The sequence below is a fragment of the Homalodisca vitripennis genome, chromosome X (assembly GCF_021130785.1).
Source record: "Homalodisca vitripennis isolate AUS2020 chromosome X, UT_GWSS_2.1, whole genome shotgun sequence".
NCBI lineage: Eukaryota > Metazoa > Arthropoda > Insecta > Hemiptera > Cicadellidae > Homalodisca > Homalodisca vitripennis.
In genome coordinates this window covers 83048393-83064039 of record NC_060215.1, presented here as the reverse complement: position 1 = coordinate 83064039, position 15647 = coordinate 83048393, and the positions used below count along the sequence as shown (strand labels likewise).

Genomic DNA, 15647 nt, shown 5'->3' with positions numbered 1-15647 from the left:
CAATGGTTCATCGATAATACCATAAAATTTCAGCTTACTGAGAAGAGTGTGATGGGAATACTATCAAAGGCCTTGCTTAGATCCACAAGAGTCATATTGGCATACTCACACTTCTTAAAACTACTTAAAATACTAGTTACAACTTCATTCAAAGCGTCTGTTGGGGATCAACCAGTGCGGAATCCAAACTGGCTAATACTTAAAATATTATGTTTATACAAAAATGTTAAGGGCCTAACAATACAATTAGCAATGTGTTTAATCACTCTGTTACTAAAACAAAAAAACATCTTCACTCCTGGAAGACTTTAAGGATCTCATAATATTAAGAACCTCAAACTCACTAACACACTTCAAGTGAAAGTTTTCTGAAGGCCTTTCAACTTTCCTCAGGAAGGACATATGATTTTAATTGCTATTATTTAATGTCCTAGCACTACGAACTACCTTTTCCTCAATACTTATATAATGGTTATTAAATTCTTCAGCTGTAATGGGTGGAATTGAATTTTCTCGTTTATAGTAGTTACCAGCCTCTGATTTAATTACATGCCATGCAGCCAAGCATTGTTTTTTGAATTTTGTATTATGCTTTCATTGTACATGACCTTTGCTTCTTTAATTGTATATCAATACAATTTTCTTTTAACTATGTAGTAGTTTTTTAGTAACATTTTATTTTTATAGTTAGGTATTCTTAACAGATCTTGTAGCAGAAGTGATGTATTCCTCAACTTTCTTAAGCTATCATCAAACCAGAGAGAATTATGCTTGTTTTGCATATATACAGACAGAAGAAAGCGAATTCCGTTGGTGATTAGAGTTTCTGGTGAAGAGTTGATATCTTCAAAAGCTTGTGCACACGTAATACAATTTAAAAATTAATTTTTTAACCCCTTCGAAACATTGCTGATGTTGTATCACAGCCAGTCATAGCATGTAAAACAGTATATGATTGAACCGATTGAATATCCTCTCGAATAATTGCTGCCGCAGTTGCTAGGACCTTCAATCGTTCTTCTTTGCCTTTAGGTTTTTTCTTTTCACTCCAAGCTAGATTTATAATATAATAATTACCAAGAAAACATACAAATGTTAATTGTTCTTGTTTCTCAGTTAACATAATTTAACTTCAATCGTAATTTAATTGTTCTGTTATCAACACTTACATTTGTACAAATATGTTTTAATTCATCTAACGTAAACTGGCAGTCATCACTACTTTCAATATATGAAAATATTTCCTCCATGTCAAGATTCAATGCTTCATCTTGAGAACGATCGACTTGGCCTCCAGTGGTCAGATTTAAAAATGAAATAAAGCAATCATTATGGTATTTAGGTTCAGCAGCAACTAAATCGTGTTCAAACCGATGCATGGAACAATAATTTTTGCGGTGTCATCAGAACAAGACTGAGCTGGTTTCATAACTGAATCTTTAAATAAAAGAGTTGTAACGTTACAAATTTTGCGACAAGATTTCTATGCTTGTTTCTTTTCGCTTTCTTCTGTCTGTATATGGAGCTCTAAAAATATTTACTTCCATAGACAAATCACATTACTTATCTTTCGCAAAACAAACACGTAATAAAACAAACCTCTGACCCGCAATGCTGGACTGCAGTCTGTCCCACGAAAGCCCTGTGTTGGTATTTATTTGTTATCTTTGTTTTTTTTCATATTGGATACATGTATTTTTCAAACATCACAGAAAGGAAAGTTATTAGGTATACACGATGTTATGTCGACATATCAAAAGACACACAGATAAAAATTAAAGAGCTTAAAATAGGTGATAGCGATAAATCGTCACCGAATTTCTCGCATTTCACTAGCGATGAAAACTGGTAGAGCACAGCATTTCTTGCAAAAACAGCTGGTTGCAATAAACCGTCACTGTTGTGCTTGGCATAAGGGTTAAATACAGTATTACAGTTGTTAATTTGGCTTGAAAATAGACTAGAGAATCTGAAACTTTTGACCGGAAAAACCAGGAAAAAACTGGGAATTTGAAAAGAGATTTTGAGTGGCCACTCTGTTGTTGCTTAATGAGTGTTGTTCAATTTATACTGTCACACTCTAGAATTGAACAAATATCCAGATGGATGCTCCACCCAAATAAAAACTTACTATCTGATTGGGGTTTGAGTGACCCATTACTTTTGACAGTATACACATTTCTCAAACTTTAGCTTTTTGGAAAAACAGTTTTTATTTTAATTGAAGCATAAATTTGAAATACAAAATACACAAGGATAAGGATGAAGAGTTTTTAATTTTGTATATAAATGTATTGAGTCATGTGCCACAGGAGTAAGTGGTTATTTGTGACACAGTGAAGATGTTATGATACAGACACTTTCATTTATGAATTTACTCTTGTCTTTTGGGGAATTAATTGTATACTTAGGGCTAAAAATTTAGTAAGCTTTATTTTTTTAAAGTTTTTAAGGTGAAATTAATTGTTTCAGGCATTCTGGTTCACCCAAGAAAAGGGGGACTATGATGGTGAAGTTTTTGGAAGCTCAGACAAATGGGTAGGGCTTGGAGTCTTCTTTGACTCATTTGACAATGACAACAAGCACAACAATCCCTACATCATGGCCGTGGTCAATGATGGTTCTCGCCAGTTTGATCATGCCAAGTAAGTATGAATAAAATGTTCATTTACAAAAGTTTAAGATCATTACATTCTTTATTACATCAAACCTGAAGGACATAAGTTTTCTTGGTAATGCCCAATTATCTGTCATGTATCATGTCATGACTAGCTATAAAGAAACTAACTTGGATTTTTCTCTCTTCAAAAAAGTGTTCATGGATGTATTAAAATGAAGATCAATAATAATTATGATAAACTAGTGCTTAAAATTAGGGGTGGGCCAATACCAACAAAATTCTGTTCCGATACTGATAACAAAATTGTGGTCTCAATTCTTGATTCTAGTTTGATATTCCCTTGATATTTTTAACTAAGAATAAAATAATGGTTTAGTTTTGTTACCGTGGAGGTAAATATGTGCAGTAAAAGTATCAAGCCAAACACTTTACCACTTCCACGATGAAATCATTTTAGATATGAACATAATAACTACACAGATTACGAGGTAAAAAAATTAGCAATCATCTGTCTGTTCACCATTGAAGCTGCAGATGTAAACGTACAGACACACCATACTTTTGGCAATGTATGAACATAAGTATAGAAAATTTGAATTGACATCAAAAAGTTATTTACAAAACTACAATACTCGGTTAATTTGGTTATATATCTACGTCTTTTAATACACAAAGTACCATGCTGATCAGCTATCGTCTGTAATAATATGCTGATGACTGGTATCAGAATCAACTGAAAAGAGCCGCGGTTTTGGAAATTGCCAATATCTTGATCCTGCTAAGTATCAGAATCAACTCGTCTCTTCTTGAAAAATATTTTTTGATTATAAGTAATTGTAATATAAAGAAACAATTAATCACATTTTGCAGAACTGTTGAGGGCATTCAATGCTCACTATTGTGGAACCGTACATACACGCACCCGTGTGCGCGTGCACACACACACCATATATAATCACACCATCTCATCCCTGAAATCTTTACACTTACCATACATATATAATCAATTGTACTTTTTCAGACAAGACATTTTTTTAATTTGCCCAGGATCTTTATTAAATCTTTATTTCACACCAAGTAATTCACTCTTATAATTCTAATTTTGACATGAAGTTATTCGCTGCACAAGCATTGTTAGTTATACTCTAATAAACATATTATTTCATAAGTTGGATGATTTGAAAAAGAAAAAAAAAACCCTTATACAAAATGTTTCTTTAAAATAAATATTATTCTGGGTCAAAAGTCATTGCTTATTACTGTTTTTTGAGGTATTGTTATGGGTTAAAGTTTTACATGTGCAGGTAAACTTTAAAGAATAAAAATATTTATTTTCTCTTCCAAATAAAAATAAATGTTTTCAAACAAACATATGGAAACATGATTTTTATACATGCACTCATTATTAACAAAATTATTTTGATTTATAGAAATGAAAATAAAATAATATGTAGTACCATGAGTGACTTTTGTCTAACAAAAAAATATTGCCTATTTTAATTTACAGTGACTGATAAAAAGCGATGAGAAATTTAGAACCTGAGAAGGCTAAGTCATTAGGAGTTCCATTTTTAACATTAATGATTAGGTAACTGAAATGAGTTATGCTCAGGTCTAATTAAAAAAGGAAACACATCACTGCATAAAATAGTAAAATCAGTACTCTTATATTAACATAGGTGAAATTAAATAAAACTACAAAAACATGGACTGTTTTCTTAAAAGAACAAGAAAAGGTGTAATTTATGCTTGAATGTTCATTAGACTTTCAAGATTTTCTAGGGATACTAACAATTCCTTACTGTAAGTAAAAAAATGTTTACTATTTGAATTTTTTATATAATGAGGAGTTTTGTTTATAGAATCTATGTGCAAGAAAATCATAGCTTTATGTAAAATATGTTTGTAAGTTTATATCTCTATGAGTTACAGGTGAGGACATTCTTACTTTTGTTATACAGTCTCAATGCATAAATAAAAAGATTTTCAGAGATAATATTTTTAACTTTCTGAATAAGGGCAATGAAGGTTCTTTTTTTGACATTCTCACAATTATTCTTATGAAATTTTTTGTTAGATTGATATTATATTAAAACTTATGTTATAAGTACCTGCCCAAAATACTAATTCATTTATATTCTACTTTCAATTAATGAAGTATAACATTCTTAAAACTTTTTCCTTATATGTATCTTAAAAGTTATAAATCTAAAATATGTAAATATTTATAATTAATATTTCTAAGAAGAATCTGCAAACTTTTTACTTTTAAAATATGAAACACAATTTTTCCATTGGTTGTGAAAGCATGTAAACTAATATTTTAATTTAATTTACTTGAGCATTAGTGTTAAAAGTGCAAATGCCTGTTTTGCCTAATTCTAGTTTGTACAAAGCTTTGAGTGCAGTACTTAGTTTACATATGCATGTAGTAAATTAGTATAGGTAAAATTACACTATTTGATTATTTTACTTTGCAATTTTTAATTGGACAGTTTATATAAAGTTTATTTTGTGTTTTATTTGTAATTCGATGAATTAGTACTTTCATTATCATAATGGTAAAAGTACATGTATTGGAACTTCTTGTGTTATAGTGATGGAGGCACTCAGATGGTTGGAGGCTGTTTGAGGGATTTCCGTAACAAACCATTTCCTACCAGAGCTAAAATAGAATATTATATGGGTACCTTGACCGTAAGTTGAAAAATTAATGTTTTAGTTTGTTTGATGTTTTGAAAGGCTGAAATTTCTGTAACTGCTTCTTTGCTCGTGACTTGCGCTATTTTTATGTATTAAATAACCTGGAAAAACCACATGCTGAAATAGATAAAACAACTTTACTGTTGTTAAAATTACCAATCTCAGTTATTTTTCTACATATTTGCTTGACAAATTTAAACCTTTTTCATATCTTGCAACTAGTTTATAAATTCCCTCAGTATAAAATCTGCCACCCAAGATTCCAGCCAACGAATGAAAATATCCTGAAGTTATTTATCAGAGTCAAAGCCTACAAGTGTTTTCATGCACTTAAACATATTAAAATAATTTTACAGAAGTTCGGTTTACATGAGTATGAAAACTATTGGTGTTACTCTTTTGTATCACCGAACGATGGCAAATGTCCGGAAAAATCTTATTTCCTTCACAATTCTTCCATCATCAAAAAAAAACTTCATACATGAGTATGATAGGTGATGGCCAATGTCTCATTTGAACTCATGAAACATGTTTGTTTCATATTTACCGGGTAAAATGTCACCAATTGTTACAAACTGTGCAAAAACATAATACTGTTGGTCAGTACACTGTGTTGTAGACTTGCTCCAAATGAAAATAATTAAGAATCAGTAGTCATTCCAAATTGTAATAACTTCACAAGCAAAATTCATTTGGTGTGCCAAATAACAGAGTAACAAGCTATTTTTGGTTTGTTTAGTGAGGCAGTATCATCTCTGCATTGCATTAATTACTCTTTTGACTCTGGAAATAGAAATCGTAGGTTTCAGCGTCAGGTTCTGTGCTGTATACCTTCTTCTTCCATGTGTAATGGAAAAGTAAGACAAGAATAACAAGTATAAAATACAGTGACTACACTATCTCTCACACTACATGAACATGAAGGCTGCTTTCTGATCAGCGTTCCTTGTACAAATGTGTAAAATTCATTTATTTCAAATTAGTAATATTACTCATATAGCTATCTAATTTAAAACACTCAATTTTTAGTAGCTAGTTTAATATTAAATTATAGTTTCCTAAGAAAATGTTTTAAACCATCAAAACTCTTTTCTCAGTTTTAGTAAATTTGTTATTGTTGGTTCTTTGACTTAAGAGAAATTATTGCATTTTTAAAGGTTGCTTTTAGTGCATTTTTGATATTTCGGTATTAACCCTTTAAGTGGCGGTCATTTGTGGTCTCAGTGGCAGGCCGTTTTCGGGTAAAATGCCGTGATCGTTAAACTTATTTTTAGAAAATATTGTCTAAGTGATAACCTAGCAACATTATATATTTTTGTTTTCCTTATGAACTATAGAATAAGAATAAATATGATATTTGGTTCCTTATTTTTATTTTCAGATGAATATCATTGTAGATGTGTAAAGATTTTCTTTTAGAAAAAATAAGTTTTAAGTTCTACTGTCCGTCACTTTGAAACTACTGGAGCTACAAAATAATGTCATATTCACAGAATATACACAATTTTATTCTAAACAAATTACTTCCTATGCATTTTTTTCTATTTACAAGAACAAAAAAGTTAGATGGGAAAAACTAAATCTATGTACAAACTGTTTCTTTGTTTTTGTTTTTGTTTTTTTACTCTGAGTCACTAGAATGGGCTTGTATTTTCCTCCCAGTAGTGTAGGGCCTATAATAGTGGCTTAGTTTGTCATAGCACAGTATATTTTGTAAATATAAAACAGGAATTGTCTTATCGCAAACCCCTCCCCATCCTCAGACAGAGGTCAAAGTCGAGCGCTCTAGTAGATAATGTGATTACAGAATCTTGCCGCCCGTTCAGCTGGTGCGCCGCATTCTTTTACTTTTGTGTTTTACTGTGTGTGTAATAGATTAGTGATGGGTGACACTATGAGAATTTGGGATTTATCCAGGAGCGAAGAGGGGACCATTCGTTTTTTACAAGATCATGACTAGTTGTCTAAATCTAAAATATTCGTGGCGGTCGGCAGTTGCGGCTGAAGGCGGAAATCCACTACACTCACTCATCCTTGATATTGCTGCATTCTGGGCGTCACAGGAAACCCATTAACAATTAATAATCGTTGTAAGTTTGTAATTGAAGAGTTGCTTTTTCGTTCTATAATGTTTTTTTCTATAAATTTATATGTTTGTGTTCCTCATACTGGTGTGGTCGGTATAATCCCAAAGTACCCCAACATTTTCCATGACGAACGAATAACCTAAACATTTACTGGTAACACAAACAACGCGATAAACAATAATATACTAACAATAACAGTACGCAAAGTCGCCAAACAAAACAGTGACGAGACGAGTAGACAGCTGTTCTCTCGTCTGCCGCCAGGTCAAACGAAAACTGTTGGATTCATTTAGGCCCGGCAAACATTAGTAACATGAATACACACTATACTATATGATATATATATAGGAAATTTCATGGAGAATACGATAGTTAAAACTAGGCCTAAAAATAATGGATGGTTGCGGAGCAACAGCCTTAAATGTGAAGCGACGGCTGTGACGGCGCTTGCCACTTCACGGCGGCGTGAATCATACGTCTCAGACGGCACTTGCAACTTATAGGGTTAAATGACACACAAATATATTCTAATTTTCTTTAGAGGTAGGTTTGAGTTTAATTATTGGAATCCATTTATTATTATTTTTTATTTCCTTTTTAATAATTTTATTAACTACTAATTTTTTTATTATCTCATTCATTGGTATGTTTAACAGCCACTTTATCATCGATTTAATAAAATGAGGGTAATTTGCGTTTCTAAGAATGTGATTTTTCATTGTAACTTCGAATAGTTACATAAAATCGTTATTTTATTTTTTGCAATTTTAGTATGTAATCTGGCCTATATGTAGTATTTAGAAGCAATTCAAATACAGAAAAAGTCTGGTATATTGTCAGATATACATGTTAGCCTGATAAACCAGTACTTATGTAATTTATTAAATTTAAACTGTATGCAATTTACAAAAATTATTAATGCGGAATAAAACGATATAATACTTTTTTGTTTCAAAATAGACTGAATAATACCACTAAACTGATATATCTTTTCACTTATCTCTTATGCTTTGTTGCAAAATATATATACATGTGTAATTTGATAACATGAATAGTGGGTGGACTGGTTAGTGTAAGTTGGACTGAGTAGACTATAAATCACCATGAACACTTCGTCAGATGGAGGGATAAAATAACTGTTAATAGTAAAGTAAATAAGTGTTGGAAGATACATTTTAAGAGAAAGTAGAATTTAACCTTTTAGTACCATCATGCAAAATTTTGGACATATGTAAAGCAATTAATAACAAAATCCCATATTGAAACTCCATCTAGTGAAGCTGTTATGACATTCTTTCGTCTCTTCAGACACAGATAGACAAGATTGAGGGCTTTGCTCCCTCTTTAATACCATCCTAGCCATTAAACTATATTTTTCTAAAAAAAGAAAACTCTACAAGCAGACTAAACTCTATGGCTAAGAAAATATGATAGACTACAGCTTGTCAATCTTCTCATGAAAATTCAAATATTAAAAAGTTGAATAAATGAAATAAAATTTTATATAATATATAATAATAAAATATAATATAACAGTTGTTATCTTTGAGCATCGTTTCCAAAATGAAGTATACTATAATATATGGGCATTTTTTAACACGTTCGCTGCTAAAAATTAAGTAATGTATGTTACTAGAGGCTAATTTTTTTATTAGTATTCACTTACCAATTTAGTTGTTGTGACACGGGTTGGTACAGAAAGGTCATCAAACACCAAAAGAGCCGAATTTCGCCATTTTAAAAACGTGCAGTAGATCTTACCGCATACGCTCCTGGGGCCAGTCTATCTTCAAAGCGCGCACCGTTTTCCTTATTGTTTTTGAAAAAACAGACCACTAACGATTGTTTATAATAATACTGGAAACAAATTACTTAGTATAACTAAAAATATATTGATAAAAAACACTAAAAACTACTATTTAAAACCCAACCATTCTCCCCAAGGTACGCTTCATTAGTCATGGAATTGGTCAAAGCGATGTGGGACACACAACCCAGGCTGTCCATCACATTATAAACACTGCCACATCACGTATTTCTTTCTGCCATTAGCATAGCAAAGTCTGCACCTCTTTTGTTTACTTCTCTTTCCACAAGCCATTTTTTCTGTAATCCGTGAGGGTACATGGGGGATGCTGCGGCGCTTCTGAGGTCGAGGAGGCTCGGGAACGTCAGGGAGTAGCTTGTCAATAACCTCCAGACGGAATTCATACAATGGCATTTTGTTTTCTCCACTTAATGTACGAACTTCGTTATAGAGATAGTTTGCATTCACGAACATCATCTGAATTACGTGGACAAAAATCTTCTTGTACCACCGCAGTGTTTTCCTTTCGCAAGGATAATATGACATCATTTGGTCACTGCGGTCCACGCCTTTCATAAAATGGTTGTATTGAACAATTGGTAGTGGTTTTAGTCTCTCCAAACCACCTCAACTAATTGAATTCACCAGTAAAAATGGTAAAATTTGAAGTAGTCTAAAAACTAACCACAAAACGCTAACTGAGAACGGCGACCACAAAAACGCGGGAAAAGTATGTCCCCACAAGCGGCAAAATTGACAACCATACACGATGAGTGCTGAGAGCACACTGACTGGGTTACTAAACAATGGCGCCGTGCAGTAGATCTACCACACCCGCATTGAACATGTTAAAGTAATACTCATGAGTAGTGATTTATATCACCTGGTATAGTTAGGTATTTGGGCTGCGTTTTTTATAAATTGTGCACTGGTAATCAGTTATAAAAACTTTATTTTTTACGATATATAATCATCAAAGTTATTTTTATTTCTTTCTTTTGGTCTATTATTGAATCATAAAAACACACAGAAAAACTCAAGACATTTCTTAGATAAATTTTAAAGATAAACAAACTTTTTTTTATAAATTTGCTCAGATTAGTATTTGGAGCTATGAATATTAATGTTAAGTAATTACTTCTTATACAAACAAATGAAACCTGTAAAATGGTTCTTGAAGTTCAAAGTAGCTTTGTTATCTATTTTGTGGTATAATTGGTCTGACATGACAAATGTATGCCTTTATTATGTGTTACAAAACATACATTCTTGTAATTATTTAATTGACACTTTTTATTAACCATTGTCAATTTAGTACCCAATTAGACTGACTTCATGGAATTTCAGGTGTGGTATTTTGACTTAATTTTATAACAGACAGGCAAATTCATAAACTAAAAAAGTAAGTCATGAGTAAAAAGTTGAGCATAACGTTAACTTAAATTGTTGGTTAATCTCACTATTTGTGTTTTAATAACCACCTATTACTCAAGTAAGTGGAAGGGTGTTGGATGGCCCAATAAAATATTTTATATGAACAATCTCTTTATTATGACTTCCTATTACCTAAATTGTTTGTAAATGTTCAAAAAAAATCGTATAATGGTAGACATATTTAAAGAGTTTAATTTAAACACACTTTTTCATGACCAACTCAAAGTTGGTGTGAATTATTTAAAAGAAAGTTTTTTGAAGGACTACATATGTCTTGGGAGGGATTGTTTTAATGTTTATATAAGTATTTAAGAGAGTAATTAAAAAAGGTTGTACTCATTTTATCTAAAATTTTTTGGTAAATATAATTATTTTACTTCAAAATGAAAGACATTGTTAAATGAAGAACAACCTTGTACAAGTAAACTTGAAAATTAATTTGCCAGCAGGCAAGTATTAATATTGTGTAAACTAATAAAAACCTGTTTTGACTAAGGCAAAATCTTTTAATACTACTAAAGCAATGAAATGTGGCATATAATGATGTGTTTGTCATAATAACAACACCCAACTTCCTTCCACACACAGGTAATGTTTCACAATGGCAACACCAACAATGAAGCAGACATGGAAGTGTGCCTGCGGGTGGAAGGCATCACTCTACCTACTAGTGGACATTTTGGGCTCTCTGCAGCGACTGGGGGACTTGCAGGTCAGTTGATTTTCTCAATTGGCTAGTTTTAAATGTATTAGAGGCAAATTTCTGATATATCAGAAGCTTTGCAGTTAGTGGGTATTGTTAAGTGTTTTTTGTTAACAAAATGTAAGCCTGTTGTAAGCTATTTTCATGTATTAAGTGGAGGCTTGTAGTCTCGGTAGGTTTAGATATTGATCATAGTATTTTTTTTAAGGCTGTTGCTTTTTGTTAGGTATTAGGGATGTCTGTTGTTTTATATTGATGCTGAAATGTTAGAAACTCTATTTGAGCCTGCAGTCTTCTTTATCCTTAAAGTGTTATGGTTTAAGTTACAGTAGAACCCGCTTGTAACGTACCCTGCATACATTTTCCTGCCTATAATGTTAATTTATAGTCCTTTTAAAAAGTCCCGCTTGTAATGTTTTCCCGCATACACAGTACCTTTTTCGATACATTTTGATTGTTTATAACTTTCACAAGATGTACAAGATTGGGGTGATGGCCTAGGCTAGGCAACGGTCGTCACGCCACGGCTGCTGGGGGTGCACGGGGGGAGCAGGATGAAAACTTGCCTGGGGAAAAGTGTAGAGTGATGTGTCTGAGGATTCCACTGTAATTTTTTTTAATTTTAGCTTTCTAGGGCAGGCTGTATCTCAGCCAATGTCACTGTTGTTCTTTACAGTACAGCCAATGTACTGGCTTCTTTAACAGTTAGAGCTCAATTAGTCAATGCCTTCCCAGTTTTCTTGTTTTTAATTTTAATTCAAGATTTTCTTCAGTACAGTTGTATGATTTGTATTACTGAAACTCTCAATTACATATTTTAACTTTGCAGACGTAAGCGGTGTGATCTGATGAACCAATGAGTGATATTTATTGTAGCATTTAATTTAGTGCATATCCACCATGTTGATGAAACCGTGTTAGAAGCTGCTCTTGTTGGTAATTTAGCCGTGAAATATTGTGAGAACCTAAGATCTCTTTTAATTTTGTTGATATTCTGTATTTGTTTTAAAATGTGTACATTGTGTCTTCTATGATGGAAAAGGTTTGATTTTTCTAGTATGTTGTCTTCAATGGTTCTTGAGAAATTATAAAGTGTATCATTTAAGTTTAGATGGGGTTATCTGAAAGTGCCCATATTGTTAATTGCAGGTATTATTAAGTATGACCTTTACCAATACTATCTCACATATAAATTCTTGACAGTACTGAGTAATTGGACACAACATCTGTTTGTCTAGCTTTTAATCAACATAGATTGCAATAACTCTCCGTTTTATGATTATCAAATATTGTTGTAACAATATAATAATGCTTAGAGGTAAATCAGATGAATAAAAAAATGTTAATTCAGTTTTTGGGCTATGCTGTGGCTGTTTGCTGTTATTGTTTGTGTAAAAGAGATAATTTTTAGTAGAGGTTTAGCTGAAACTTTCAATTTGAAGGAAACTGAATTTTCTGGACATTGCCATTTTTCAGTGATACAAGAAATCAGTAATACTATGATTTGAGATCTTAATTTGATCTCTTTCTCAGGTGGATAACTAACCTAACACATGTGGAGGTTGTGTGTCCACTTGTTTGTTATTATTCCTGACTTATGCGCATCACAATGCTCTGGTATGATTTGTTTATTTTAACCTAGATTATAGTTATGTATTAAGTTAGTTATCCACCTGAGGAAGAGATCAGACGCAGATCTGGAAAAGTATTGTTACTGATTTTTTGTATCTCTAAACAATACCAAATATCTGGAAAAATATTGTTTCCTTCACAATCCTTCCATAATCAAAGACAAACATAAACATAGGCTGTTCAGTCTATTAGTAAAAAACACAAGTTTACGAGGTGTTATTATTGCATATATTTTCTTCCTATCTATTTGTAATGAAACAACTAAATAGAGGGAATATTTTTAGTAAAGGTTTGGCTGTTCGCTTGAGTCTGTTGATTAAAAAACTATGAAAGACACAGATGTGTCCTCTATAAGTCATTTTAAAAATAATGAATATATGAATTAAAACTCTGTAATTGGTTTAACTGGGAATAATTACTGTGTGAACTGAATATGCAGTACATCATCTAGCTGGTTGTCATTACTAAGAGTGATGACACAGTGTCTGTGTCAGTGACCAAGTTAAAAGTGGCCTGACAGCTGTGTGCTGATACAATATTATATGGAAATTTAATATCTTTTTTATTATGTTTTGATTGTGTTTCTTCAAATAAAAATTTCTAATATTAGAATAAAACAATTTTTCTGAAAATAACAACTTATAGCTACACAATAAAATTGTTTGAAGGGTTATTCAGGTTTATAAAAAATCACAATAAAACATATATGCCTTTACTTTCAGTTATGAACTTTAATGTTAAACTATTCCTACAAATAATATACTATTCACTACAACAAAACTAAATAGAGATGTTTGTTTTTTATAAAATTGTGCTTATTTCTTACATTTTGGATATTTAAAAAATATTTATTTTACCATCCATCCAATTGGATGTTAACAGAATTTGGGGGTTGAAGTTAGAAATTTATTATGCAACTTCCAACAAATATGAATTTCTCATGACCATATTTTTGTGCAATTATCGTGTAGTATTTCTCACATTATAACTATAATCCACGGTTCCTGAAAAAACATGATTTGTAATTATACATTACTTGGCAGGGCATATTTTTTGGCAATTGTTTTTAAAGGGCTTAAACAATGCTTAAGACAGGGTGATGATTTTGAACTTTTGGTATGGCACCAGATCTAGGGCTAATACTAATTTATCATGCATTTATAGAATTACATGTTTCTAATCAGTTACAAATTTGGATAGCATAAAAATTATACAAAGTAGGGCCATAAGAGTAATGATGCAAATACAACACACAGAATTAAAATGATCTTGGCTTTGAAAAACACAAATTCATTTTTTGTGAAGGAAACATTTACGTGCTTACAATTTTTAATGATCTACCAACAGGCTAAATGAGATACAAAATTATAAACTTTAACAATTTGAACAATTTGTTAGTAGAAGAGGAGGCATTATACTCTTTCAATGAATCCTTCACTTAGGTATAAAAGTTATTATTTTAGTGTGATTAGTTCATTATCGTGGCATTAATCTAGATGAAAATAAAGTCTAATTTTTATTTAATGTTGGTAATTGTGATCTTTATGTTATTCATTTGTTTATCTTATGTACCATATTGAATAAAGTGATATGATGATGATAGAAAACTACTTATTACTACATATAATTTAGGACAATATAGTCCCAAGTTTTTTACAAACATTTTGAGACTTGTAATAACTCATTTTTACAGAGAAATAATTAACTCTGTTAAGAATTTCCCAACATTGAATCAGTGGCGGAATTAAATGAACGATCTTTTGAATATGAATCCAACATCCTAACCAGTAAAAAATAATGATCACAAACTTGTTAGTTTGTTTAGTAGGTGGTAATAGCTTCCTTGATGTTTTTTAATTAGTTATTTTCTTAATGGTTTATAAATAAAACAAATATCCATTCTAATAAACAATTTTAGAGGGTTTGAAAATAATCCTTTTTATATTCCCATTTGTTAAGCTTATCTAAGTGTCTTTGGCTATTCTGGATTACTAGAATAGTGGAAGACTGATGAAAATATTAATTATTTGATACAGAACAATTTTTATGTTTCAATCTTGTTATTGGTTTCTGTTGGTTACAAACTGAGTACAAGTGATGTGCTTACAGATGATCATGATGTCTTACATTTCCTAACCACCAGTCTGTTCCCACCTGGAGCAACACCACAGCCAGGGAGTGCCTGGACAGGTGGGAGTAAGTCCAGAAGACCACGAGAAGTTGGCCAAGGAATATGCAGACTATCAGCGCAAACTGGACCAACAAAAGGAGGAGTAAGTTGTTAAAATATATTCTTGGATCTAAATGTTGTAGTCCTGTTCTTTTAAAATTGACATGTTATTAATTGATTGTAAATTTAGAATGAAATGAAATTTGCCTTTGATATGTTTTTAAAGTTTTAAGAGCTTCTAAATACTTAATATATTTCTTCATTAGTTTTGTGTCTATTCCACGTTGTTCATATATTAAGTTCTTCTCAGAAAAAAGTGCTTGGTTCTGAGTTCGGAGGTTACTACCTTAACAATACACTATACAAGTGCAGTGGAAGCTTCACTGGACTGAAGAGTGATGTATAAATACTAATATACAGCCAGGTCAGTCTTGGAAAGTGTGATCATATACTATTTTACTGTAACACCATTTTTCAAAACCTGGATGTTT

The 15647-nt window shown here is 31.7% G+C and overlaps 1 protein-coding gene across 1 annotated transcript in view; it reads left to right on the top strand.

Moving 5' to 3' along the window:
- Window positions 1-15647, top strand: part of LOC124369273 (protein ERGIC-53) — a 47632-nt gene that overhangs the window by 13771 nt on the left and 18214 nt on the right. Inside the window, 5 exon segments of the mRNA XM_046827185.1 lie at window positions 2473-2645; window positions 5218-5317; window positions 11240-11363; window positions 15096-15160; window positions 15162-15259. Of these exon segments, the coding sequence (XP_046683141.1) occupies window positions 2473-2645; window positions 5218-5317; window positions 11240-11363; window positions 15096-15160; window positions 15162-15259 (560 nt within the window).